Source organism: Falco rusticolus, chromosome Z (assembly GCF_015220075.1).
Source record: "Falco rusticolus isolate bFalRus1 chromosome Z, bFalRus1.pri, whole genome shotgun sequence".
NCBI classification, from domain to species: Eukaryota; Metazoa; Chordata; class Aves; order Falconiformes; family Falconidae; genus Falco; species Falco rusticolus.
In genome coordinates, this window is record NC_051210.1 from 39,687,596 (window position 1) to 39,713,881 (window position 26,286).

General features: G+C 37.7%; 1 protein-coding gene across 16 annotated transcripts in view; it reads left to right on the forward strand.

Moving 5' to 3' along the window:
* The window catches only part of CDC14B (cell division cycle 14B), a 44,541-nt gene extending 21,846 nt beyond the window's left edge, over positions 1 to 22,695 (forward strand). For 2 of the 16 annotated variants that reach the window (XM_037372897.1, XM_037372907.1), the window contains exons 6-14: positions 2,769 to 2,835; positions 4,284 to 4,346; positions 5,260 to 5,347; positions 5,687 to 5,917; positions 7,511 to 7,649; positions 7,772 to 7,925; positions 8,671 to 8,771; positions 11,209 to 11,354; positions 21,026 to 22,695. In XM_037372897.1, the coding sequence (XP_037228794.1) occupies positions 2,769 to 2,835; positions 4,284 to 4,346; positions 5,260 to 5,347; positions 5,687 to 5,917; positions 7,511 to 7,649; positions 7,772 to 7,925; positions 8,671 to 8,771; positions 11,209 to 11,320 (955 nt within the window). In that variant the 3' untranslated portion in view covers positions 11,321 to 11,354; positions 21,026 to 22,695. The other 14 variants (XR_005101833.1, XM_037372899.1, XM_037372898.1 and 11 more) reach the window with 14 other exon arrangements.
* Positions 22,696 to 26,286: the final 3,591 nt, after the last annotated feature.

Consider the following 26,286-nt stretch of genomic DNA (forward strand, 5'->3'; position numbering starts at 1 on the left):
TTTGTGGTGTAAGTGGTGCTGCTTAATGTTGCAAAGTTGATCCATTGTGCAGAGGAACACCACCTTAACTTCTTCCAAACAAGAGTTTCTAAAAGTTGGACTAAACTAACATTCTGTTGGCTGCCACAATATGCAGGAAAGAATGGCCAAAAAGCTTTTTAGGAGGCATGTTTACTGTCCAAATGCATTGTTATGGGGTGATTAATTCAGTCCTTGCTTGTCTGTGTTTTCTAGCTCTCTTGCCAAGAGATGGTCTTGTGATGATCTGTATTTCTGTTACTTACCCCCGCCACCACCTGTTACTTCCCCTCTGCCACCACCTCATCTCCCCTCATCTCCCCGGCCAGTCATTTCACTGTAGAAGTTTACCAAATTGGTCAAGCATGACTTTGCACTGGTGAATCTGTGCTGACTATTCCTTCTGATTTTCTTGTCCTTAATGTGTCTGGTAATGGGTTCCAGGGTTAGCTGCACCATTGCCTCTCTGGGGATTTAGCTGATACTGCCTGACTGTTCCTGGGGATTCCTTCTTGGACCTTCTTGAAGCTGAGGGTGACATTTACTTTCCTCCATGTCTTGGGCATTTCTACCAGTTGCCATGATTGATTAGAGATTGTTGAAAGTGGTCTTGCAATGTCATCTGCCAGCTCCCCCAGCACTCACAAGTACATCCTACCAGGGCCAATGGGTCTAGGTATGTCCCATCTGCAGAAGTATTCCTTGACCTGATCCTCTTCCACCAAGTACATCTTTGTTACTCTGGCCTCTCCCCCTGGTTTCTGAGACCTGGGATTCCTGAAGGCTGGTCTTGCTAGTAAAGACTGATGGAAACAAGGCATTCAGCACCTCGGCCTTCTCCATGTCCTGTGTAACCAGGTCCCCTGTCTCATTGAGCAGTGGGCCCACATCTTCCCTAGTCTTCCTTTTGTCATCTGTGTACTTACAGAAGCCCTTTGTGTTTTCTTTGACATCCCTGGCCAGATTCAATTTATTTGGGCTTTAACTTTCCTAACTTTGTCCCTGTATGCTCAGACAGTGTCTCTATATTCCTCCCAGGTTACCTGTCCCTGTTTCCACCCTCTGAATGCTTCCTTTTTGTGTTTGCGTTTGGCCAGGAGTTCCTTCTTCATCCACAGAGGCCTCCTGGCCTTTTTGCCTGCTTCAGATTCATTTGGATTAACTGCTGTTAAGCTTGAAAGGGGTAATCCTTGAATATTAGCCAGCTTTCTTAGGCCTCTCTTCCCTCCAAGGCCTTATCCCATGAGAATCTTCCAAGCAGATCTTTGAAGAAGCCAAAGTCTGCTCTCCTGAAGTCCAGGGTGGTGAGCTTGCTCTTCACCTTCCTCCATACCCTCAGGATCCTGAACTCCACCACCTTATAGTTACTGTATCCAAGGCTGCCTTTGGCTTTCATATGCCCAGCGAGCACCTCCTTGTTGGTGAGTATAAGGTCCAGCAGAGCACTGTTCCACATTGGCTACTGTGTCACTTGGAGAAGGAAGTTGTCATTAGCTCATTGCAGGAACCTTCTGGATTGCTTATGTCCTGCCCTGTTGACCCTCCAACAGGTACAGGAGCAGCTGAAGTTTCCCATGGGGACCAGGGCCTGCTAATGTGAGGCTGCTCCCATCTGTCTGTAGAGGGCCTGATCCACTTGTTCTTCCTGGTCAGGTGGCCAAACAGACAGTCCACTACAACATCAGCTTTACCTGTCCTCTCTTTCATTTGAATAGGGTTCATTTTATTTGTAACATGAATAGGGTTCATGTTATTTGCTTCTCCTGCTTAATTCTTTTACCGCCATCTTTCATGCTGCTTCATTAGGGAGGAAAATGATACAAACAAGTTGTAGAGGCAGCCATCCAGGTTCTTCAGAAGTTCTTCCTCATCTCAGTTGAATTTGAGCGTGATATATTTTTTACTGGTTTTAAACTATAATGATGTTCTGCTGATGAGGGCTGCACAGTCTTCTGCCAAGACATAATACTGTTAGATGTAGGTTCAGTTTAAAATTATTTTTTGACTTGACTATAGTGTTCATGTAGAATGCTTACTCTGCAGTCCTTCGGGAATCTAATAATGGTCACATACTAAGAACATGCCATTCCTGGATTAACAGATTTTTTTAAAATTGTAGTTTAAAGGAGGAGTTTTAATGAAAACCAACTTCTCCTCGTGTTTAAGCATAAACTATTCTATACATCTTAAGGAAAGTCTTTTAATATATCCACACAAATGCGTATCTTGCCAGTCATAGTCAGGAGATGCTGTTCGTGTATACATAGAATGCATGTGTGCATCATCTTTTCTTTCAAATGGAGTTTGGAGAAAAAATTTGCACTGTATTAAAAGTTGATGGTTTTGAAAGTGTACTTCAGAAGAAAATGTTCTAAGAGTGTATTTTAGAGTATGATGTTAATTTAGACATTAACTTTTGCCAGAAGGACTTTGTTTTGTCTGTTCTTTGTTGACATAATTACTGAAGGATGCCAATTTGAATGTTCATGTCAGAAATAAAACATGTCAGGTTTACCAGAACTGTAACTGGCCTAATCTTGCTCTTGGATCATCTGTTAATATAACATTTTATGTTTTGTTATTATTGTAAGATGCAAGATGGGGACATTAAATAATCATTTGACATAATCATTTCAGTATAATAGTAATTATCTTGGAACAATTTTTAAAGGTGTTTTAGAGAAATATCTTCAATTGCTTTCACTTGGATTGAAATGGGACAATTTTACCAATTTGATCATATCTTACAGGGATGCTTCCTTTGGTACTTGCAGTTTTCATCTGACATTGCTGGACTGTTTTCATGCAATAAACAAGGTCAGTAAAACCGTATTTTTCTAGTTGCAAAAGGTCAGCTAAAATTTGCCTAGCAGAAAAAGAAGGGGTAGGAATCAAGGGTCCAGTTAGAGCTGCACAGCAGCAGATTTTCTGATTGTTGGCTAGCTTATTATGTATTATGCATTGCAACAAAACTTCTAGGTACAGCATCCCTAGAAGTTGACCAATAACTTCTGTAATCAACTAGTGAAGATTTTAAAGACAGAATTTTGAGTTTTATTTATGTAATCTATCAGGACAGGAGTTCACACCTCTAATCTCTTAAGAGTTGTGTGATAGGTTTATTAGATGCCCCCTGGTGTTACATTTTCGGCTGAATATAGCCTTTGACAGTGGTTTTGAATTGGTTAGTGTTACTTTTTAGGCATTTGTAGCGTGGGCTAATGTCTGAAGTGTGCTTTAGTAATATGAATAGAACAAATGTTAGAAGGCAGGTGCTTTTTTTTTTTTTTCTGGTAACTACAAATTATCATGATCCAGTGTTTTATAGCAATACAATTGTGAAGTAATGAGGCATTGAAAGACAGGGGAATTCAAATGCATACTTTTTTTCATCTGTATGAGTAATGAAATGGGGCATCTGCAGCTCTCCACCCTACTACTGTCTTTTTTATTATGGGTATGCCAAAAACTGGAGTTTTTACTGATTAAGGTGGATTCTTGAAAATTTGTGATTTTCAGGTTTTTTGGATGTTTTGACATTGGCTGTTTGTATGCCAAGAGTGGTGAATTGCTATTTCTTTTTAGTACCAGTGAACAGCAAGGAAAACTACAGAAGATTACGCAGTGAAAGAAGAAATTAGAATGTAGTATTATAAGTATCTGGAGATACGGGATTATCTCTGTTTGTGCTTCCTGATTTAGCAAGTGGATAAACTGCCAGTTACCCAAATGTTTACATGTTATATACAGTATTGAATATAATGGTTGAGGATGATGACGGGACATCAGGGACCACACTAATGTCTGCTTAGGACTGTGTGTCTCCAAGCAATTTAAAATCAGTGAGGATATTAGCATCATAATGAGAGTGAATAGCTTCATGCACAAAAATATTTGCAATCCTTGAATGCATCCTTTAGCATGTACTCATAATTTCAATAGGTAATTTTTGCCAGTTCTTTTTCTCATTTTTTATTTTGTACACCTAGCAGTAATGAAAAGGCTGACTGCTTCTGTAGTCTGGAATTTTGTAGTCACTTAGTAAAAACAAAAGAGTGGATTTGCTTGTCCAAATTCACTTATATTGAAATCTACAAATCTGTTTTGAACCAAGACTGAGTTATCTGTATTTTTACAAATATAGGAAGAAATCTCTCTGAAGGAGTAGAAAAGGTATTAAGTGGCTTTCAGTAACCTAAAAGAGTGATAAACTGTCCTCATTGAAAATGTGTTGTCTTTGTTAAAAGCTGTATTCTGAATTTTAGGCTTTGCAATATGGTTTGCTGGATTTCAGTGTGTTTGATGTAAATGAATATGAGCATTTTGAAGTAAGTATTCAGTAATTGTTTTGCTGTTACTAATGCTAAGGTGATTGTTTATAAGTGCTTTTTTTCTTTTTCTTTTTTTTAATAGTATTAAGTTCCATTTTTGTTTTGTCTCTTTAAACGTTGATTGTTAAATAAAGGTTTGTGGTCAGAGAGAGAATATGAAAATTCAGATTTAAGCATAGTCAGCCTCCAACATGGGAGGGGAAGCAGAAACCAAAATGGAAATAAATACGTTTTTCCGTTATTATGAAAGCCCTGGAAGATGATCAGGGAGTGGGAGTTTGACCACCTTTTAGAGATCATGCATATTCTTGAGCAGTCTTGATGAGAGACTCAAGGGCATGCAAGTCCAAGCCTGAATTCTGGGGAGCAATTAAATTATGTATCTCTGAACACATGGCGAAAATACAGTACCAGTCTTTGAGGTAAAGACAGAAGCAGGACTGGGAAACTCCAAGCCTGTAAAATTGACTTTGGGGCATGAGAAATGAATGTGACAATGAAGGGCTGCAACTCTTGACTATATGGAGTCTCAGAAATGCACAGCTGCCAGTTGTCTGTAAAGAGAAAATTTAGTGTTCTTAGAATCTAAAAAATCATGACTTAAATTGTGAACAGAGGTAAGGCCAAGGTCATAATTTAGAAACCTATAAAAAATTAAATATTGGAAATTGCCTTTCATCTGAAGGGCATCAGTTCTGTTGTTCTAAAACTCTAGAAAGAGGAGAAGACAGGCAAGAAAAGTGAGTTTGAGAGCTTCTGGCATCCTCCTGATGGAACAGAAAGCAGACAACTAACATAACTTCCTTTGGCAAAAATTGTACATCACTTCTATCTAGCATGTATTTTGAAACAATAAGGAAAAGCCTGAAAATACAGGGATAATGATAAACCAAGCATTTTCTCTTGACAGAGAGCAGAAAATGGAGATTTTAACTGGATAATACCAAACAAATTCATTGCCTTCAGTGGACCTCATTCAAGAAGTAAAATTGAAAATGGTATGCTTAAAAAAGGAGGTGGGGGACACAAGCCCACTGCTTTCTTAGTGATTGTTATCAGTAAGAACAAGCTTTAAAAATTGTTCCTCAAACAGTGTGTTTTTTCCTTGGCTCTTTTTCTTTTATAAGAACGCTGGCAGTAAAATTTTAATGCTTGGTTTAATTGTATCTGACCTAGGTGATTATGTTAAAATTCCATTTTCAGTTAGTCTGTTTCTTTATGTTGAACATGAGTTCTATTTTGAAAGTGTTTTCATTTCTTGTTTTTGGGTCTTTGTTCATATGTGCAGTTTGAGCCTTACTCTCTTCTTTTTTTTTTCCCCTTCTTTTTTCAAATAGGCTATCCCCACCATGCTCCAGAGGCTTATTTCCCATACTTCAGGAAACATAAGGTCACCACTATAATACGCCTCAACAAAAAACTGTATGATGCCAAGCGATTTACGGATGCTGGATTTGAGCATTTTGACCTCTTCTTTGCTGATGGAAGCACACCTAGTGATACTATAGTTAAAACATTTCTAAATATTTGTGAAAACGCTGAAGGTGTTATAGCCGTTCATTGCAAAGGTATAGTCTAAAAAAAATTTATATTGCAGGTGATGCTTGTAGTTACAATTCCTGAGGTATTTTGCACTATATTGCTGTTATATCTAGTTATTAACATCTATCTGCCAGTCTTCAACTTTTCCGTACAAATTCTATGTTTCTGTTCTGCACTTCATCTTCTAATTTTTTTAAGTTCCAGGGAAATCTTCCCAGCTTTTTGAAGAGTGAGGCTGGGGAAAGTAACCTTGCCAATATTATCAGCTCTTTCTGCTAGAAAGTGTTAACACTTTCAAAGGATGCTTTTGAGCAGGAATTTGAAGTCCTGGCAAGGTTTATAGGTCTTTCTGAAAATGTAAGGTTAAATGTACCAAATCATAAACTTTTGAAAAGATCATTGCTGCTTTTTGAGGATATTCCTCATAAAGTATGCGTGTTCTTCCAGAACCGCAGAGATCTTAATCCTTCAGAAACCCTTTATACTAGCTACACTGGGCATGCTCTGATTATCTGCTCTTCCAGAGTTAGACTGCTGAGGAAAAGAGAGCATGCCCAATGCAGCTGGTATAAAGATACAGTTTTGTGTGGTTCTAGAGGAACTATGTTTCCCTTCCCACACCATCTTTAATAGCCTATCAGACATTTATTCCTCACAGACCTTGCCTCACTACTGGTGTACCTGATAACGCCGTGATTGGAGAAAGGCCTTTTCTTAACCCATTTGCCAGGGACCTGCAGAGACTGCATTTGTTGCATGTTTAACAGGATTATAGAGTGAAGTGGTAGAATTGGTAAAACCAGCATATTAACAGTTGGGAAGCGAGTGCATACTCTTGCTCACCACTGAGATGATAAATTCTGGTATATGGCTAAATTGATTATGCCTGAATACTGCATATTAGTGGTACAAGTGCTTTGTTTTCACTCAGATTAAGATGTTCTTTGATATTTACCATACTAACGGTGTATAGACTACCTTATGTTCCTCAGTGTGCTCTTACCCTTGAGAAAGAGGGCAACACTGTAGCCTGTTCTTAAAGCCAGGGCAAGGCATGGAAAGTGCTGTGTGATTGCCTTGGCTATTGGGTTATACTGAAGATTTTACATTGATGTTGATCAGTCAGTTGTTAAATGAGAGAAGGTGATGTGTGGTTTTGATATTTACAGCAAGTGACTGAGGAGAGGAGGCACTTACCTAGAGCTGCCCTCCTTTCCTTCTCATGTTTCCCAAGGTAAATAGAACTCTTTGGAGGGCCGTTGCAAAGAAGGTTCCTCATTCTGGAGTACTTCTTGCCTGTGTCAGCTAGTGCCTGGACATGGTCATTACAAAATCTGTCTTTTCCTTGGGAACTAAAGTAAGAGGTTAGTCAGGAGGAATTGGAAGAGCAACTGGTTTCAGTGCAATTCAAAAAGCATGTGAACAATGTGTTAGTAACCTTGTATATGGGGGAAAAAAAATCAAAAGGTAGGTTGCACTTAGCAAGTTTGATCAGTAACATGTTTGCTTAATAATAAACTAGGCCAGTAACTATTTGTCCAAGTAACAATGTCTGTAGCTACAACAGATTCCAGATGAAGATGGGTATATGAAAGAAGCCATTCTTTTATCTTACACAGCTGGTCTTGGACGAACTGGCACACTTATTGCCTGTTATATTATGAAGCATTATCGGATGACAGCTGCTGAAACTATTGCCTGGATTAGAATTAATAGACCTGGTTCAGTGATTGGACCACAACAACACTTCTTGATGGAGTAAGTAGATTAACTATAAATTATTTCAAAAATAGAGCTAGATGTCTTTTTCTTCTTTATTGTACACTTAATCTTTGGTGTTGATTTATTGTGTTTTGGGCTTTTTTTCCATGTTATGATAGCAAACAGGCAGAACTTTGGACAGAAGGAGATATTTTCCGTGCAAAGTTGAAAGGAAACTGTAAAATTGCTGTAACAAGAATTCTGTCAAGAGTAGATGATATTTCAATTAATGACATGAGAAACAGGAGAACCATCCAAAAGGACATTGAGCTGGTAACCATCCAAATACTGTGCTCTTCAAAAAGTTGTAACTGCTCTTGAGAATCTGAACAAACCTCTGGCTGTGCTAAAACTGTGTTAATCAGATTCTTTTTCTGTTTGCACTTTTTGTATCAGGGGATATGGGGAGGGGAAAAGGTATGAACAGCAAGTATGAGAAAAGAAGTGCAATACACAGGTGAAGTAGGAGTATCCTTATCATACTTTAGTCTTTAATAATTGGGTAGATATTAGAACAAAAGAAGTACTCACAATTTGCAGTCAAAACCACTGTGATTTTACTTTGTTTAGGTTCTTACTTCATGGTCTGTGTTTAAGAGAAGGGCTGAAATATTTTTTTGCTTTTATTAGTTTCTAAGTAATTGCAACTTCTACAACACCTTTTGATGTTGCCTTTTAAAAAAATGGTACTGCTGTTTTACAAAGGCAAGTGAAAGAGGGAAATGGTGTACTTGAGTGAAGATTGTACTGTACCTAAGCAAAGATTTGATGTTTCCACTGTTCTAAAGGTAGACAACGTTCTGATGCATGTAATTAATGAGACCACTTAATGGTTTACAGCTTTAAAAGCAGCAAATAGGGAACTAGAAAGAACATAATTGTATCTATGCAAGTGAATTTCCTTTGATTTTATCCTAGCAAACTTTCCTGTTGGGATAATTCTAACATTAATATAAGGTTAATTCTTAAATATCTTAAGTGTCTTTATTTTAATCTTTCCCGCCCTCCACTTATCCAGTACAGTGATGAAGATGAAACAAACTGTGTAACACAAGGTGATAAGCTTCGTGCTCTGAAAAGTAGCAGGCAAGCAAAAGCTCCAACTACATCTCCACTAACGTAAGTCAGATTCTGAATATATAAATGCCAGAAATACTTTTTTCTTCTTCTTTATGCATACTTCCCTTTGCCCCAATAAGTTTGTTGCCAAGGCTACATTTACTCATTTAAAACAAGCATGAGATTCACTGTTTCTCTGAAGGCTTGGTGAGCACTAAAGAGGCAGGAAAACTTCGTTAAATAACTGCGTTACTAGTTTTCTGTGTTGTCTTGATTCCATTAGTCTGCACTTTACAAGCTCCCGTAGTATTCCTGAATGCTTTACTTTTAGTTTAATCACAAACAGTCTCTTGTCTTTCCCATGGTAGTATAAAAATGGAAGAATATGACTTCGTGTGGTGGTGTTTGTACACACAGATTTTTGAAGTAAAGTCAGCTACATAAGAAGAGTTGAAAGAAGAATCTTTATCTTACTTTCATTTCCTCTTACTTGAAGAGGAACTTTCCGTAAATCCTGTGGGCTTTGGGATAGTGGCTGGTAGATCTGGAAGACAGAGTAGCACTATCTCAGTAAATAGAAAAAGAGTGCATTTCTGTCAGGAAACCTGGTATGATAGTCTCTTTAGACAAGTATTGAAACACTACCTGTGAAAGGAAGTTCATAGTGGCCTTTGCATCTGATGTAGCTTGTAGCAACTGTAGGTAGAGAAGCTTTTCTGTCTGCCCTTAAATAAACTACAGGAGAATGTAAGACTTGCAAGACATACAGGGATTTCACTTGATTGGTAGGAAAACAATGATGATCCCTGGCTGTCAGATTTTTGCAAATAATGTAGCACTAGTCACAGACTAAAAGCAGCTTGGCTTTTACTGTGCTGTGTTTCTGTAGGGGATCATGCTCCTAGCACCTGGATTTTTTTTTTTTTTTTTCTCCTTCTTAAAGACCAAACAGTGTCATCAGACTCCTAGAAAACATGAGAGGTATGTAGCAAGAATGTGCTGAAGGTAAAGGAATATGTCTTTGGAAACCCTCACATACTACTATGTATGAATTATGCTTTTGTTTGAAGAGATTCTCTTTTGTTCATGCTCATCATTTACACAGATTCAGAAAAAGCCTGTACCCAACTGACATTACAAAGACCCCAAAACACATCATCTCAGTTACCTCAGGTAGCACAGTAAAAAAAACAACTACCTTGCACGTCAGTTGCTAAAGCACATAGTGCTTTAGTTTCCACTTTACAGTACTTTTTTCATAAAAGGTACTTCAAGTTATGTAATAAAAGTTGTGAAAGATCTCATTTATTGTATGTTTCATAGAATAAATGTAGACTGTATGGTTATTATTCAGAGCCATTGTTGTAATATGCAGACAGCCTATCAACTGTTTACTATTATTCCATTCATGAAGCACTCCACAACATGACTGCTCTAATTAAAACTAGTTAGCTTGTACTTCTGTAGAATTAAAATAATTGATTTGGAGCTTATAGTTGCTCTTTATAGTGTGCATTGTGGTACAGAGTTGGAATTTCCTCCCTCCTGTTCCCCCAAGTTATCTGTATGGCTTGCAGCTTGCACTGAAATAATTTGGTGAAAAATAAATATATAACTTCTTATATTTTTTGTGTTACGATTACTAAGCCAAAATACAGCTAGAATATTTAGCTGTCCTACATGAGTCAGAAGTCTTCCCTATTTGAAGAGAGGTCCCTCTTTTTTCCGTTAGTTTAGACTGTTAAAAACAATTAATCTTGCAGTGAAATTGATCAATTTTTACTGAAGCAAACTAATTCCTCTATGTAGTTCTATTTCACAGAAAAGAAAAAAAAACCAAAGCAAAGTAAGAGCACCAGAAGCTGGGACAATTACAGTCTTTGAGAGTTACAGGCATTGCTTACATTTAAGTCACAAGGGATTTGTGTATAATGTTTGTTAGTGTTTATTGAAGTTGGTTGTATAAACTATATGCTTTGATGAGTTGATACTTTGTATATGCTCTAATTAGCAATATTCTGCACCTTTGGCAAAGGGTTATGAATTAGCTTTTGCTGCTTTGAACACAGGAAGGTAGTATACCCCATGATCTGGGTGTTTACATGAACTGCTTTTTCCTACAAACTGATAGGGCTCTGATCTAATGTTTTAGTATTAAGACGTATGATTGTGAATTACGGTGTATGAATACAAGCTGATGAAACTGCATAAGAGATGGCAGCAAGTGGTCAGAGATGTACTGCTCCGGCATGCATTTATTTTCCAAAGAGTGTACAGACTATTTGGAATACGCTTTGATTCCAGCAACACGTGGATACCTCGTTTGGCAAGCTATGGTTGCATGGATTGTTACTGTCATAGACAGTAAGAAAATGCTTGGCAAAAGTTATAGACCAATATGCTTTTGAAGAACTTGAAACAAGCTAAAATGCACCAATAGCTTTTGCTTTTGAATTTTTTGTTCATCTTTTCCTCCCCCTCCAACCCCTTTTTTTAGATGGCTTCTAGCTATGCTGGTGTCTACACTGTGTAGCATTGTCATCTGGTGGATTGTTTGTGGCTCCCTTCTGCCCAGCCTGCTATTCTGTCTAGATGGTTTAAGAACATAGTAACCATCAGGACCCCCTGAGAGAGAGCCACTGTGTAAGTGTCCCATTCCATTTCTCTACAATAGCTCACACTTTCTGTCTAGTATGTCTCATAAATGCATGTTTTCATATCATGTTTCTTAACTGGCTTTGTTGCAAGATTAATTTCACTGCTCTGGCTTTGTTGTATTTTTGTATATATTATTTAGAGTAACTGAGTGAGTTTTATGGCTGGCTTGCAAACAAAAAGGTGCAGAGCTTTGATAAACGGGATAGTTCATAATTTTGAAGCTTTTCTTCTCTGCATGCTCCTGCAAATAAGCAAAACTATATGAGCAAAACTATATTTGTAAAAAGGAAAAAGTACTGCTTTAAAACAGGGTCCTGTCCTTTGCATGTATCAGATGAAGACGTCTCCAGTTTTACTTTGAAATCCATGAACTTGCAAAGAAGCTTAGTTTCCTAAAAAAAAATCCTACCAAAAAAAAAAAAGGGATGGTTTTACTCACATGATATGCCAGGGATTAGAGTTTGTTATAAATGTCAGTAGGTCTTTGTTTTTACTAGATTATAGGATTGTGTGCCATGAGAGGCAATAAAATGGGATTTCTTTTTTCCTGTTTAATCTAACAGAAGATGAGGCAAGTTGCAGTATTAGGTCAAGGCTCACTTGTTTACCCAGGCAATCTGTTTTCATCTTCTTTTGTGCCCAATTACTTTTTACAGAGCTTTATAAGACCAGTTAAATCCCTTCTTTCTGTTACTTGGATTCATGAGCTGAGTAAAGCATTAAAAACATACTAGTTCCTTGAGTACAGTTTTCATTCTTTCTCCACCCTGCTTATGTCAAAGTGGCTGCAGTGATTGCGGTGCCTTTCCTGCCCTTAGAAGGTGGATTCTTTTCATCAAATCACAGCTTCCATCTTTTGGCCGAACAAAACCTCAGCAGCACGCAGAACTGCCAGGAAACCCAAACAAGAGCTTTCTGCTTGCTGCTGTGTCTGCCTAGAGCTGCTCCATCACCACCACCCTCAAAGTGAAATGGTTTCTTTGGGTGAACGCTTGAAACTTGGGTGCTCTCAGAGAAAAAGTAGGTCAGAAAAAGTGTTTTACACCAGAGTATGAGGTAAGAAAATGCATTCTTTCCTGGCAGAGCATTAAGGTGAAGAGTTTTTATCCTTTTTACTTTTGGCCTGGCAACTTTCTGTCCAGATTTTTAAAAAGCATTGGACTCTTTCTGCTAAACCAAATGACTTAATACCTAAGAATGAGAACTGGAGGACTTGTGGACAACTTAGATACACTATTAGCATTAGCTGAGGTCATATTAATCTGTTTTTTTGGAGAAAAACAAAACCCAAAATTTACTATAGCTTTAGCGATTTTTTTTATTGGTACCTGACTTTGTCAAAGAACATACTTAAATGAAAGGATTGTTTTCAGGGTTTTATGAGTGTAGCAGTATTGTCTTAGTGTTTTCTAAAAGTCAGATTTCAGATTTCTAAACACAGACTAAAAAGCTAAACTTAAAACAAGGGTTTAAAAAAATAAAACAATCTGTCCTTTGTTTTCCTGTACTGTAAGATCAATTTCACTCAACTATAATCCTTTCTTTCTCTTACAGTTTTTGTGTTCTGTCTAAAAATTCCCTTGCTAGAGGGAAAGAGAAAAGACTGTTTGATGTTGCTAAATGTGTCATGATGTAAGCAATTGGGTTACTGGTGCTGCTGCCTCATATCCAAGATTGAAAATCACACAATGTTGGTTTGTGTCTGGAAGAGAAAATGCTTAAGCTTTTCTTAAAACCTAGGCTAACATTCTCTCTGTTACACAGCTAGTGTCCCTTGTGTTTTAAGAGATCAAATTATCATTCAGGATTGTGAATCTCTCTGGGTTAGTCTGGCAGTCCTGTTGGCTGCAGCCCTGTATGCTAAAGAGTATCTGTCACTTGTTGCACATCAATGACTTGGAGCAGTGGTAGAGGTCTTCGGCTTTTTTCCTAAAAATCATGAGATGATGAAGGAGAATGCAATATTGCATTTGACAGACTTCATAAAGCAGGTAACCATAGCAAAAATAAAATGCCCATTGCAGGGCAGAGAAGATACGCTCCTGCAGCCTCTCTTTCCCTCATTCCTCTGCAGGGCACTGTAATAATTTTTCTTTTAAAAAAGCTTATTGAGTAGATTGATTTATCTGCAAGACTTACTACCTTGCTGGCGTTTCAGGTTTGGTGGATTTTGTCTTGGGTTGTGGGGTGTTCGGGCTTTTGTGTATTGGTGGTGTACCTGTCCTCCCACCTTGCTCTGAGTTAAATGGTGAAAAAAAGTTGTGAACTACTTAAAAGATGGTGCTACTGAACCCAAACACTGTTCCACTTAAGTGGGTTTTGATTTGTTTGAAGGCCAATGTACTAACTTGAATAAAAAAGTAGTGTATAAGCAGCCTGGTGTTTGGGGAATATATTAGGTTCAGAACTACCAAGTGATGCTTCCATTATGGATTAACTGGAGATGAAAAATTCTTATGATACATGTTTAGTAGTGTGGCTATTACAACATCGCCTGTGTTCAGGAAACGTTCTGCTTTTTCTTTTAAAAAATAAATAAATTGTGTTTCATTGAGTACACCAGATGCACTTTCTGCTGGTGTTTCTGGAAGTTGTTTGTTGTCATGTACAGCATGACATGCTATTTTACATGAACAGTTACAAAACACTAAAGGGGGTGTCCTGAGGATCCTACCCTTCTCTAATATAGTTTGGGATTTTTGGGGCGTCCGAGATATTGAGAGGATTTCCTCTACTGTGGCCTCATCTCCATTATAAAACCTATCTGTTGAACCTGCTATCAAGTGAGGCTGTAAGTCTAATTGTGTTAAATCAAAATTCTGTACATTTGTTTCTTTTCTGACCTTAAACACGTATGCAGTAGCAATTGTAATGAAAGCTCTGATAGTACTGTTACTGCTCCTAAGCTGACAATTGTCAGGCCCAAAGACAGCTCTGAATATTGTCACACCATGTCAGATGATGGTGTAAATGAGACCTCATCTGTTTTCCTTGGGTGCTATCAGCCTTGGAAGTCTAGAATTGTAGTCTGATTTAAACATGTCTGATCATGCAGCAAATGTTTTGTTCACAGGGATTTCAATTAATCTTTACTCTTGGGTAGCCATGTGAAGTTGTGGATTGCTGAGATGTAAAAATGACATATCGACTGAAGAGCAGATGATGTTAAAGGTTCTACCATGCTCACAGCTGGCTCTGAGGTGATCCCATAAGCCAGCTCCTTCTCTCCCTACCCTTTGGTAAATACAGCAATCTTTAAGAGGATGATGTTGTGGTTGGTTTGGGTTTAAGGTGCAGTTATATATGGTGACATGATAAGTCATGTTCCCATTTAGAACCTCTTTTCTTTCTTGATGCTGAACAGATTAAATTATGTGGGAAGTAAGGACATACGTATGAAATGCTGAAAGGATGAATATTTTAGTGTTTGTGCAAGGTAGTGTCTTAACACTTCATAAAGTTCCAGTTCATATCTAATAAGTATATGGGTTTAAGCCTTGTATACAGACTTGTTTTCTGAACTTCTGGTGTCTGGAAAGAATGGACATCTATAAGAGAAATATTATATCACATTCCAATAACTTTTGCTTTCTTTTATGTGTACATTACATGCATTTTTATACAGAGAGATGCTGTATACAAATATTTAAGGAGAATACATTATTTTTCCATATTTTTGTCTGCATGAGCTCTAATAAAAGTTGTATATGCCATGATTTGGTCACGCTTATATTTCAGTGACTAAATGTTAGGAGGTTAAGCCAGCGTTGTACCTTTCTGTTCAGTCCTGAAAGTTGCTAGTGGCACAGATGAAAGGTACAATATAAGTCTTTTTTCACCACTAGTATCATTTTTAAAGCTAGCTGAAAGCACAGTGGCCCAAATTTGTTGAGGTTGTATGACAACTGTGGCACTGAAAAGAGAATTTTAATATTAGAACTTGTTAGAACTGGTTTACAAGCACAATAGAAATTATAAAGTGAACTTCCAGGATTTGAACCTTTTAACTTTGGGCATGCAAGGAGGATAGATTGTTAGGAGAGTTTCTGTTGTCTACAGAAGCATGATATGACATGAAGGTACCTGGTTTTTGTTTTCAGCTTCGCAAATAACTGATTCCTCTGACTCTGAATGTGTTGTGTTTACAACAGAATTTGCTTTGCATATTTTGATAGTACTTGCCATTACAATCTTGTCTCGTATCTTAGAGGAAGAGAACACCTGTTCAGTTTAGACTTCTGCAAATCAGATGACAAGATTTTGCAAGTCTGAATTATTGAGAGATTTGTTCAAGTCGAAATTCAAAATACTTTGTGGTTCTGTAGTCATCTGTTTGCTAAACAATCTAGAAGTATGTGGCAAACAAGGTTGCTGATAACTTTTACCGCTGAAAGGAATTTATTTCAGATGAAATTGTGTTACCTCCGATGCATGTTCTGGTATTAAACCCATATAAAATGGTAAAAGCATAGGGATTTTATTCCATTTCTGGTTTTGGTGAATATGTTACATGAGTATGAAAATAGTCATATTTTCTCCCATGTATGCCTGTCTACTTTTGCTCCAAAAGTTATGTTTTATGTTCATATCTAGGATTTTTGAAAACAGTTTCTTCAGAGTATTAAGCATCTGGACTGCAGTTTATACAACTTCATGAAGATTTTTATGTCCAATCTAATATAATCTGCTGACACAGATGGACTCAGTGAAGCCACTGAAAATTAGAGTCTAGTAACAGCAAGGGAAAACCCAGTAATAGCTAAGTTAGTCTTAGCTCTGAATCTTCAAAATGATGCATAGTTTTACAGTTGGAGCCTTGCACAGATGGAATAACTAGGAACTAGATGTAGAAAATGATGCACTGAATAGATATCTGTGGACTCCAATGTCTCCATAGTATTACAATTTCACTACAAGTATTCAGGAATACAGAAGATGTGTTTTCCCCATGAACCAGTTGGCTGTGGCTAAAAATAGTTATTTGCATTTCACAGTCTGGGTTTCTTATTGTTGTAAGCAACACTAGGATTTATCTGCCTGTTTAAGGAATAGTCAACATACTGCTCTAGAGTCTTCCAGACAAGCAGTTGAGCACAACCAGCATGTAAAGCTGAGTTTTGGGTATGGTGTAGTAACTCCCTGTAAGAGCAAAATGCCAGCATATGCAATGATTTTCTCAGCCTACTATACTTAAGGGAGTATCTCCTGGTTAATTGTTGGAGATCAGGCTTGGATCTTCGCAAATCGAATTACTTGGCTTTTTTTCTGAATTCCTTTCTATGTCAGTCTGGAAAATAATGATTGGCTTTGTGGCATACTCCAGATTTTATCCTTTTTTTTTTGGTTTTGTTGCAGTAATATACAATACAATTTATTAGCTTTTTGTCTTTCCAAAACCTAACAGGAAATTCAAAGCCATAAATTTAAATTGTTCTTTGAAAGCAAAAAAATCACCTACCAAAACCAAACCCCAACCAAAAAATCAACCAGAAAAAGCTGCTGTGCTCCTAATAAAAGAACTTGCATTACCATGATTATAACAAGGACTTTGCTTTTCAGAATGATTTGTGAAAAGCCAGCTGGTACGTGTTAGCTCTACATCAACTTTAATACCCGCTTTTCAGTGTTTTCCTAGAAACTTTCAGATTATATAATCTTTCTTTTCTCCTACTCTTTCCAGAGTAATTCTGCACTCCAGTGTTCAGAAAAATAAAACCTCTGAACCTAGCATTTCTGACAGTTCAGACATTACTAAAAGAACTACCAGGTCTGCTGCAAGAAAAAACAGTTAAAAAAGGTGAGAGTTACCCTCTTTACAGATCCAGTAACTGTTTTCTAGGCAAATACTTTGAAATGGCATATCAATTGCTGATGGCAGCTTTTGCCACAGTTTCAACTCCTTCTCCTAGCAATGGGAAATGAGAAAGAATTTTATGGTTTATGTCATGTACTGAAAATATCTAGAACCTTATTAAATCTTGTGTTGTTTATGTTGCTCAGTCTTTCAGCTTTGAGAATTTTATATGGTAAATGCTAATATGAGTTAGAATTACTGAAGGTGAGGGATTTTGGTAAGAAAAATCCCTTTCTTTACCAAACCTCTGCCTGTAATAAGGGACGGAAAAGTTGTTCACAGCATTAAGTCAAATATTAGTCAGTACATGAAGCGAAATCTAAGAGGAATTTGATGCACAACTGAAATGCAGTAGTAGAGGGGAAGTGTATAAAGTGCATGGTATATGGGTATAAGATTTGGCACTGAGAGTGTGGCTGATAATCTGAGCTGAACCTGTTTGGTAAAGCTCAATGAAATTTTAAATTCAGATAGATTTATGCAGGACTGAAAGTGCCTTTTGGCCCAGAAGCCTATTGGCCATACTGCTGCTACATTTCTTTGTGTATGCATGTGTCTGTGCCCCTCTGGCAGCTCTCCAGATCATTATCAAAGATAAGCCTGAAAGATTTGCTTAAAACAATTCCAAGCAATTTCCAGTGGTTACAGTTCACCAGTTTGTCTTGTGTTTATAGTGAAAAGCTTTTGAATGGGTCTGTTGGGTGCTGAAGAGACTGAATTTTGTTGGGAAGATTAAAAGATGGCAGATAACATAACAAGTAGTTACGTAGTTTGATTTATAAAGATTGCTGAAAATTCCAGGGGGTTGTGCAGCTTTTTCCCCACAGAGCTTTTCTTTGCCCTTCCTTGCCCTGTTATCTTGAAGGTAACAGAATTTATGAAAAAATCACTCTTATCAGAAACAGTCATTAACAGCAGACTGCAGAAGAATGGCTGCAGAAGCATGGCCTTAGAATCTCTGAAGATCTGCACAATCCAGGCCTGGTATTAGAATAGGCCTGTAACCAGAATTGTACTGAAGTTGCTGTGCTGGAGATAACAAGAAAGGTAGCCTTGAGCTGTTCTTGAATCCTGAGACCGAGTGATTACGTTGTGCCAACAGGCCGTGGCTGTAACAAGCTACAGCTGCTGGGAAAGCAGGTGCAGGGCCAAGAGGGATAGGGACCAGAATGGGAATATAGGGAGTAACAAACTACAAGGCTGAAGCACAGCAACACAACTAGCTACATGGATAGAATGCTTATTTTAGTCATGATAATTAGGGGTGTGAGAACCGCGCGCGTTTAGAGACTACTAACCAATTATATTTCTGCTTTACGAATATGCATGTGTATCGGTTCTATATAAGTAGTGTTAGAAACTAATAAAGTTGAGCAAGATGCATAACTCATATTGAGCGTCTTCTTGACTCCGGCGAACCCTTCTTCCAGCAGAAGACTGCAGTAAATTCTAGCCGAGAATTCTTAGCAGTAGCTATAGGAACTATGTTTTGATTAATGTAAGAATATGTTAAAAAATAATATCTTTTTCCTGAAATGCATATTTTACTAAAAAACTGAAGTATTTCTCAGGGTTTTCCTGTTTGGTTGGTTGGGCTTTCCTTCATTTTGCGTCATTTTCACCATGTTGGATGGATTCTGCCTGCTGTTTTTATTCTTCATGCCTCTCCCAGTTTTAAGCTCCTTGCAACACTTGGAAGTATGTGCACGTGTAATTGAACAGAGATTTTCAGACCCTGGAGAAAACACCTCCAAGTTGATGTTTTTCCTGTGTGAGATGAGAATACTTATCCCTAGGAGGAAACAACACCCCTAAAATAGAATTCTTAGAAGATTTCAGTTATTTTGAAAGAGATCCTTTAGGTGTATTGCCAGATTTATGACTCTGAGGACCAAGGATCGGGTTGAACTGAAACTTCATAAGCTACTTCATATTTCAAGGGATTTTTTCTGAAGCCTCTACCCCAAATATTTCATTCCTTATTCTGTTTCGTTTCTTCTAACTCTTGAGTCAAAGAATTTAAGTCATTTTATGCTGCATCCAGTAATCAAGTTTGTCCTAAACAGGTATGTCACAGTTCTGGAGTTCTTAATTATTGTGTCATCTGAGAGGGAGGGCAGATTGGGTGTTCATCCCTCTAAAGGGTATTTTGATATGACTGTATAACTTCATGGACTTAGAATGCAGTACCTTGTTGTTAATTGTGTAGGTGTCCTTTATTTTTCCCGTGTTTGGTAAAACCTTGCTCTCTTCTTCTTTTAAACATCCCTTTGGGTTTTTTTCATCTCTTTTAAATTTAATTTCTTGAAGTCTCTGCAGTTTGCATTACCTCGTAGTGCTTATATTGACCGACCTCTTCCAGATCAAGTGGATTTTAGGGTAGAGGAGAATAATTATTATCACAAAATTGAGATCATGCCCTAACCAATATGTCTTTGTCAAGACCTTGTTGCCTTCTCTGAACTTTCAATATTAATGTGTAGCCTTACCCTCTCATTTTCTTGTTTGATATGTTCCAGTGGAAACATCTTACACTGTTTTTACATAAATCTCATTTGTTGATGCTTTAGGTCCATTCTTACTGTAGATTAATCACATTTGCAAAACATCTTAACACAGTGTAATCTGCAGAGCTGAGTAACTGATTTACCATTTTATCCTTCAGACTGTTAGAGACACTAGCATAGAATGCCTCCAGAATGATTTTCAGCCAAAACAGTCACTTACAGCTAAAACACTCTATTCTGGCTTTGCAGAGAGAATTAAGGGAATTTCAGTCCTATTCATAACACTCGCTGCATTTCCTTTACAGAACATCTCTAGGTGTCAGCTGCCATCTACAAAAGACCGGTACTGGTGGACATAGCACATCATATCTTGTGATGGAAATAGCACTGTCATTGAATTACAAGAAATCATATTGCTAGAGCATTATCCACGGTCTCTTCTGTGGATGCCCCTTGTTTCCCTAGTTAAGACATCTTCCTTGTAAATTTGCCAGTTACTGAGACATTCGTGTTTGTATTTTAACAAGGTGCATACATCAGATCCAACCCAGCTGAATCGTAGTAAGACACAAATGAAACAATCTTTTCTGTGTTACTACACATAACGGAATTAGGATTATGTGTATAGTAAGTAGTTGATTAGAAACTAAATCTTGAGTGGTGAAGGAATTTTGGTAGGTAGAGGTGCTTAAGGGAATACAGGTCAGGTTATTAAAAAAGTAAAAATTGCGAGTGTGGTGGAAAATGTATCAAAAATGTAGTGTATAAATTCTTTTACTTCTAACCAGAGAGGTAGATCACAGAAACTAACAAAGAGGTATACGCTTTAAAAATCTCCTGTGCTTTTGCTTTGCTGGGAATTGTAAAGCACCCTTTTGCACCCGTGTTCAAACACTGAAAACTACCTGCAGCATTTCAGAGCTTGTCTATATGTAATCTAAATCCAGCTTAAAAAAAATTTGTTTCTTTACTATTCTTTCTACTTTTCCAACAGTATGATATCGCAGAGGGAGAGAAAGAAAAGGAATGCTTTACAGCAAATGCGCTTAATGAAATTATGGTACTTTGAATCTGTTGCTTTTCTGTATGGACAGAACCTTTCTTCATATTGTCTGTGATCAGACCACTCCGTGCTTTCTTTACAACCAACATTGCTGTTGTTAAATGCAGTGACTTTTATCTTCTGTTTCTTTCTTTGAAGTATTGTTTGCTCATTTTACCTTCCCAGAAATATTTGCTTGAAATACATACTGAGTACATATTTAACTTTTTTTCTCAAATATGTTTTATTTCAGCAGCCAATCCGTCCCAAGGACTAGAACAGTATTGCGTTAATTTTCAAATAAGCAACCAGTGGTGAAAAGGATATTCAGGAATGAAGGGGATGCGACTAGAGGGGATTATGCAATTCAAAGAAGATTACTTTGGCTTCATTTTTCAGCAAAAGTGAAACAAAAGAATCTCTTCCATACGTGCAGAATAAAATGAACTGTCAACGTGCTTTGTAGACACTTCCCTGATGTGCTAACACTTCCTGAAACAAAACCAACAAAAATCTGTGTACATTCAGACTCAGGTGTAAATATGTAAGCTCTCTATTATAAAGAGGGCTTGCTAGTATGTATGATGCATGTGTATAAATTGTGATGGCAATCACGTAGCTGCTGACCACTAGAAATGAAAAGACAGTGGGAGCTTTTAAATATTTAAATCTGTGTTGTCCGTTCAGACTGGGCTCAAGTCTGCACTTGAGACTGAAAATCAAATCACAAAAGCTTTTTTCTTACAGTATTGGTACCGTCCTGTGTTAATTGGCTGTTCTTTCTTATTTTATATGAAGTTTTTTATGAAGCAGCAGTATTGACTACATGAAGCAACTATTGTCCACCAAAGAGTGCTTTATTTTCAAAGGTTGTGTGGTTCGTTTATTTTGAAAAAATGTAACTATAAGCAATTAACTTAGTTTTATCAGTAATAGATTTTTAGTTGTTCACAACCAATGGCTCTTCTAGCTAGTTGTAATTGCTTTAAGTCTGTGATTTTGAGGGGAGGGAAAAACAGCTTACCATTTAAAGCAGTGCTGTCATACTGAAATGTCATTACTGTTTCTTTTCCTATCTTCAAGCCTTTTAGGTGAAACTTTAGATTACCATATCTAAAAGGTAAGAATTTTTCCTGGGTTTTATTGGTACAGTTGATAACATGCGGATGTCGCAGGTTTTTGCCTTTGAGACACCTAATGAGTGCAGCACACAAAAAAGGGAAAATAAGCTTGCTGTACAACTGCAATTGGTAGTGGAACTGAGGGCCCGTATAGTTTTTAACATCTAATTAACACTTCAAAACCTACAGCTTACCTCTGTCTGATACTGCAGTTTTCATCCACTACAAGACTGTCTTCAAACACTGGCAGCGTTTTATCCCTACCACTTCTCACATTATGAAATCTCAAAGTCGTCTTTGCAGTGATGTACCCTTGTCTGCCAACTGAAGTTTATAGCTGCATATCCCTCAGATGAGGACTGTTACCACATAGCCTTAAATATCATACAGTTATCTGTTGATTGACTCTCACAGTAGAAAGGACAAGAAATGGAGAGATCTGAAATGTTAGCAGTGGGATAACTGAAGTTTTTAAAGGTTGATTACCTTTGCAAGGGAGAGAATTTTCTTTTCATGAGTGTAAATGGGCAGGTGCAGTGACTAGTTTCAACCTACATGCTTTTAAATTAAGGTTAAGCTTTCTGTTAGGCTGGTCATTTTTGAATGCCGATATGAATAACCACACATTGGCTTGAAAACATTTTGTGGCAAGATCATCTTGAATTGGAGGGGAAGCAGGATGGGAAGTGTAAGTAAGCTTCAGGGAGGATGCATAAGTTTGGATACTCAAAATTTGCAAATACAAATAAAAAGAAAACAGAAGAGGCTTGTGTGATGCAAAATAAAGGACCATTGAGGCTCATACCTGATTATTTTTTGTTTTCCTCTTAAATCTTCACCCTCACCACCAGTTTTTTATGGGTGAAAAGCACCTAAAAGAGGGGAACTGAATTCACCCTGATACAGTGATTACATTTTTTTTTTCCTTAGTATGTCACTTGCCCAAAAGATGAACTACAGGTAACCACAATAGTAGGTATATTGTGCAAATATGAATCTCTGTTTATTCTTGAAGTAAATTCTTACTTGGAAGGCAGAAGAGATGAAACTAGTGAAGTGAGAGGGTGAGTCAAGAAAGATACAGTAATACTGTGTTTGGCTTTGCCCTTCTCTCAGCTGAGCTGCTTCTTTTAGCATCTTTGCTTTTGACCTAATCAGTCTATTTCACAGCCCTTCCAAATTCCAAAATGTAATTGCCTTTTCTAAAGTAACCAGCAGAGCCATTAGCACTTTCAGGTTCCTAAGAAGTAAGTTTTGGTGAAACAAGTGCACAAACACACACAATAGCAACTGTAGCTAAACCAAAACTGCATGTTAGGCATGAGTGTGTTTCAGGGTACTCTTTCCACCACCCAGTATCTTAGGGAGAAACACATAAATGTCAAAGGGATTTTACATTTGAACTCTCCAAACAGCCTTATATGGAAAATTAACTCATTACCTCATTGTGTCCCACCTAACTGTATTGCTTCACTTGTTCTTCTGAATTTTTAGTACTTTGCCTAGCATTTTTATTATACCGTACCAAAGCTGTCTTAAGTAAGCGTGAAGAGTGGCCATGGGTGAGAGAGTCCTTGGTTTTTAAATCTTTGTTTAATTATGTGCCAAAATGGAATGTGTGGCAGCAGCTGCATCACTGCTGTACCACAGAGCAGCTGAAGGAAGTTATTTCTGCTGTCATCAATTAGGAGTTTCTCCTTAGAAATTCTTTTCCCTATTTAAAATGCACAACAGATGGATTCACCCTTGATCTCTTACTCAAAAGTATGCAACATACTCAAAAGCTGTAATATCTAGGGTCAAATAGCTGGCTTCTGTTACAGCATCAAAAACTGAACTTGGATGGTAATTCAGACCTTGTCTTTTTGCCCCAGTAAAACAGAGGAAGTGCTGTTGACTTAAATAAGATTTGTAGAGACTTGTGCATTAAAATGGAAAAAGACAAAAATGTGATGTTCACCAGTTTGTTGCACTGCAGTTTTTATATTAATGGTTTGCAGATTGTCTTGCATAAACTCGTGTACAGACTATCGAGATCTTAAATTTCTTGACTAATCAGTACTGTTCATCCTGATTATTTTTAAATTGTGTATTTCTAATATTTTTTTAACTTGGATTGACAGAGTGGGAGTTTATTTTGCTGAAGGTATTTTTAAGATAAAGCTTCATATTATCTTGTAATTTTAAGTAGTTCAGTATGCATTTGTGTCTCATTTGAAAATACTGCATATTGTATTTGATTTTATACAAAATACTGAATAGTGAGAATTGCAAACATGAACTGTGGAAAATTAAAAGTAATAATCCGAAGTTTGGTTTTGTCAGTTTTATTTCCAGCATTCTAAAAAAGTTTGGCATACACCCATCATATCTGTATCACATAGGCTTATATGTGCTCTGAAAAATAATGCGAGAATCTCAGCTGCCTGAAAACCTTTAATTAAAGCACAAATCTTTAAAACACATACTTCTCCAATTTTAAAAATAGAGACCTTCTGGCTCTGCATTTCAGGGGACTCACTTTGGAAAACAGTAGTATTTAAATTGTTGGGATACTGTTACCCAGTAAAAAAACTTGGAGAAGATAGAACAATGGGGTTTAGTTAATTTGTGTCCTTTCTTTATGATCATACAGTACTCATTTTCGGAAATGAGCATCATATTAAATACAATCTAATTTGGTACTTACTGTGAAAGTGAAGGTTTCTCAAAAGTAAAAATAAATTTTCAGAAACACTTCTTTTTGTGTAAGAGTTGATGGTGGTCTAGTTTAGACTTACAAATAACAAAACAACAGCAAAAAGTATTGACCAACTCAAATACTTCTGATCACCCTTACCTTACCTACATTAGAAAATGCAGAATTTGCACACCTGAAGCAGAGACTGTTTGACAAGTAAACTTTCTTGTTCAAAAGATACATTTTTATAGTTAGAAAATCCATGTTCATCTGTTGTAAGGTGATCCTTTCTAAAATTACATTAATGTTGAAATGACATTTTCCTGACAACCTAACTCCCTGCTGAAAAGTGAGGGTTTTGTCTGTGAAAACATTGGTTTATGCATGTGATGTCTGGACGAAAACAGTTAAGCCCTGTGATACCATTAGTGATTTAAGGAGTACTGGCACTGGGCAGGAGAGGGCAGAGGACTAAAAAAAAAATCCTTCAGAGAACAGCCGGAGCGGTGGCCCAGGTCAAATCCATTTGCAAGTGTGTGCACTGTGAGAATAACCTGGATAGAATTTGAGTAAGTTTGATTTGGCTCTATTTTAGCCTCCTTCGCGTTACAATTTCTACATAGCATGTGTAGGAGTGGATAAAAATACACTGTAGCCAAATGGATGCGCTGTTTAGAAATACTCAAAGCTGGTGTTAAAATACATGTTTTAAACCTAACTACAAGTATTTTGAGAGAGATATGCTTGCTTTCTCTTGCAGTTGTGTTTTGTCTGTTGGTTTCACTTGGGTGTAACTGACTAGTAAGCCCCAAAACAGAATAAGGCTGAGAGGAGATGGGCAAGGGTGATGTGCTTGTGAAGCTCAGGGAGTGATGCAGGCTGTGGTGGACCACAGCAGTTGCCAAGCAGATGACTTTATCTCAACACAGAGGACTAGAGGGTGGCCTTTGTTTTAGATGATTATCAACAGCTGAGTGGATCAGCTGGTGGTGTAAATGTTTCTGCCCAAGTGCTTTGGAGAGAGTGAAGATGTCCCTGAACTGGACAGAGCAGCATGGGGAGAGTGAATATACAGAGTATAAGCACCAGGCAACTGCCAAAAGCATTTTGAACAGAACAGTGGGTGTGAGCTGGCATCAACCCTCCTGTTTGTTGTCAGGGACTGGGGACACCCTTCGGGGTGACAGGATTATCATAGGGTCCAGTAATGGGAATCACACTGGTACTGTGATTGAACGATGTATTGCAATTGCAACATGTACTGCAATTGCTATATTTTGCAAAGTACAGCTTACATTTGTGTGTGTCATTATACTTTATATCACTCTAAATCAGAAATGTGTGACATCAACCATCTTCAAGTAAGTAAATCTGGTATTAAGCATAACACCTTCCATCCACAGGGTCTCTCCAAGAACCTGGTCCAAGTGCTGGTCTGTGACAAGAGGGACTAGAGGGCATCTAGAAAGTCTGTCCTTTAAACAGCTCCGCTCCTTGACCATGTCCTTGCTATGAGACTGTCCCAGTCCACAGGGTGGCTAAAGAATATGTGGCAAAACAAAAGGGCCAAGCAGCAAATGCTTGTTTTTCATCCCTCAGCCCAGCATGCGCTGGCCCTGCTGCGCAGCAGCAGATAAAAAGCAGTTTGGTGTCACTGGCACCTCTGACTCCCTGCTCTTCCAACTGTGTCAGTTGCTGCAGACCAGTTATGCC